We start from the raw sequence: 2,950 nt of genomic DNA on the forward strand, positions 1-2,950 counted from the left end.
ACACACACACACACACACACACACACACATCAGTGTGTGTGCGTTTGTGCAGCCGATGTGACATTTTTCAAAACCTTCACTCTATGTGTGTGTTCTTGCATGTATGTTTGTATTTTAAATGTGATGTGTGTGTTATTGCTGATATGTGTGTATTTTTCGTGTGTGTGTATTTCGTGTGTAACAGGTGTGTTCTTGCAGGTGTGTACATTGTGTGTGTGTGTGTGTGTGTGTGTGTGTGCGCGTGTGTAAGTAAGCAGCTAAAGTGCTTCTGTTGCAGTTTCGTGAAATTCGGCTTCTTAAAATCCCCTACAACTCCTCCTCATGAGAGCGCACAAACGTTTTTGTGAGTTTTTTTAAAGCTGACGTGTTTGGTGTATTTCATAATCCTCTTTAAATCTGCGTGATTTTTCGGGTTAATGGAAACCCGCCTGGTGGTTCTGGTAAATGTCAGGTATGGTGACCGGTCTCGCTCAGCTGTGTTTCAGGAACGCGGCGATTCGTTGGCGCGGAGGTAGAAAGCGTCAGCACTCACCCTGCAGACGGACATCTGGTTGGTGGTCAGGGTTCCCGTCTTGTCAGAGCAGATCACGGAGGTGCAGCCCAGCGTCTCCACTGATGGCAGGCTGCGAACGATGGCGTTCTTCTTGGCCATGCGGCGCGTGCCGAGGGCCAGGCAGGTGGTGATGACAGCGGGCAGGCCCTCGGGGATGGCGGCCACAGCCAGCGCCACGGCGATCTTAAAGTAGTAGATGGCCCCTCTGACCCAGGAGCCGCCGTGGACGGGGTCTCCGAAGTGGCCGATGTTGATGACCCACACGGCCACGCAGATGAGCGAGATGACCTTGGAGAGCTGCTGTCCGAACTCGTCCAGCTTCTGTTGCAGAGGCGTCTTCTCTTGTTCCGTAGCGGCCATCTGATTACGGATCTTTCCGATCTCCGTGGAAACGCCGGTAGCAACGACGACCCCGATGGCTCGGCCCGCCGCGATGTTTGTGCCCTGAGACACAAAAGAGAGATGACAAACTTTCATCTTTGTGAGCAGCTGCTTACAAAAACTATCAAGTCGTTTGAACAAAAGAAGAATTTTTACGTCAAATCGCAATGAATCAAAGATCCTGTTTATACTTTTAAAATGTGTTTCAGTGTTTCGAACAAAGCTGCAGCTTCTGGGGCTAAAAAATGAAGCCAAATCTGAAGTGCCAACCACATGTCCTCAATTAACCACTGACCACTGATACTCAGTTTACGGCCTGCAAATCAAATTCGGCACCAATAAGGTGCCTGGTGGCCCCCCAGTCATTTTCTAATGCAGAGAAAAATAAAAAGATTCACACTTGAAATTGTTTTCTTGAACTTTTAGTCTCCATAAGGTGCCAGATTGCTTAAAACTGCATCAAAATAGAGCCTGTTGATCAAAAAAGTGCCAGTGGAGGATCCCCCACACCCCCGACAGAGGTCCTAGCTAAGACCCTAATGTCCTAAAAACCTTGAAATGTCAAAAAATTCTAGAAATGTCCAAAAATTCTAGAAACATCCTAAAAAAACTTGAAATGTCAAAAAATCTTAGAAATATCAAAACATCCTCAACATCCCTAAGATTGTAGAAATGTCCTAAAATCCTCGAAATGACCAAAAATCTTCGAAATGTTCTAAAGTCCTCGAAATGACCAAAATTCCTGCTTTAGCACCAAAACGTTTCAGTATGTTGTGACACATTTTACCTTTATTTAAAAAAAACCTGCAGCTCCTGCGATTTGGATATTGAACTTGGCCGTACTGTGATTCCATAAATATTCATTTAACTGAGCAGAACTTGTATTTAGCGCCTCATTTTGGGATCCGCTCGCCTTTCTGACAACCATGTGGTCAAACATGCTGACGTTAAGACGCCTTCAGATCGCTGCAGAAGCAAAACGCTTTCTGAGAACTATGTGACGAAACGAAGGCTCATACAGCTTCGTCTCTTGATCTGACGGCGGCAGATGTACGGCGAGCTGCAGGAGGACGCACTTACAGAAAACAGCATGTTCTTTTTGTCCTGGTTGACGGCTCGGGGGTCAGGAACGGGGTCCGTGTGTTTGATGACGGACACCGACTCCCCTAAAGAAGAGAGACAGACGAGCGGGGTTAGATCTGGAAATGTGACACGTAATTATCATAGCGACAACGTGACGACTGGACAGAGACGGAGCCAAACTGGGTCACAGCTCAAAGAGGCAAGAAATGCTCCCACAAACACCAAAATTAGGTTTTTAAGTCAATGCAATGGTGTGAAGGATGGTACTGGGTCAGAGCGATACCTGTGAGGATGGACTGGTCCACTCGCAGGGTGGTGGACTTTATCGAGGTCACTCTGATGTCAGCGGGCACCTTATCACCAACTGAAAGATAAAAGAAAAAATAAACAGGCTTGGATTAAAAAAATGAAATAAATTAAAAAAGACTACAAGTGTGTTAAAGTCAGTCTGCAGCAACGCGAGCAGCTCTTAGACGCTGGACTCAGCGGTGCTGCAGAATCGTGATTTTGATGAAACATTACTTTTTTAAGCACAGATTTGGTTACATTTTTTTGAATTTGTCCCACATGATGTGTTCAAGGAGTGTCAGAAATTACAATAATTTCTGGTTTTTCAGTTTCTGGCGATGAAAAACTGTTTTTTAGAGATTATTTTGTGAGAAAACAGATGGGGTTGAAAGGCACGTTTTCTTTAGAAAAGAAAACTTGAAAAACTGCTCAAAATTTTGAAATAAAAAAAATTAAAAAAACCTGCCAAAAATTTTAAAGAAAAAAACCCCAGAAAAATACATAAGTAAAATGAAGGAAGAAAAATGCCCAAAATCTTTAAAGACAAAAAAAAATCGCAAAACTGTTCAAATAAAAAAGAACTTTAGAGAGAAAGAAAAATCCACAATTTTTTTTAAAAAGAAAAACAAAACCACCAATTTATTT

The 2,950-nt window shown here is 43.6% G+C and overlaps 1 protein-coding gene across 1 annotated transcript; it reads right to left on the reverse strand.

The window, feature by feature from the left end:
- Positions 1-481: 481 nt before the first annotated feature.
- Positions 482-2,409, reverse strand: LOC121938013 (sarcoplasmic/endoplasmic reticulum calcium ATPase 2-like). Its single transcript, XM_042481304.1, has 3 exons — positions 2,301-2,409; positions 2,015-2,100; positions 482-997 (listed from the first exon to the last, which is right to left on the reverse strand). The coding sequence occupies exons 2-3, from the start codon at positions 2,024-2,026 to the stop codon at positions 482-484; spliced, it is 528 nt and encodes a 175-aa protein (XP_042337238.1). The 5' UTR covers positions 2,027-2,100; positions 2,301-2,409.
- Between the last annotated feature and the right edge of the window lie 541 nt (positions 2,410-2,950).

Source organism: Plectropomus leopardus, unplaced genomic scaffold, assembly GCF_008729295.1.
Source record: "Plectropomus leopardus isolate mb unplaced genomic scaffold, YSFRI_Pleo_2.0 unplaced_scaffold28209, whole genome shotgun sequence".
NCBI classification, from domain to species: Eukaryota; Metazoa; Chordata; class Actinopteri; order Perciformes; family Serranidae; genus Plectropomus; species Plectropomus leopardus.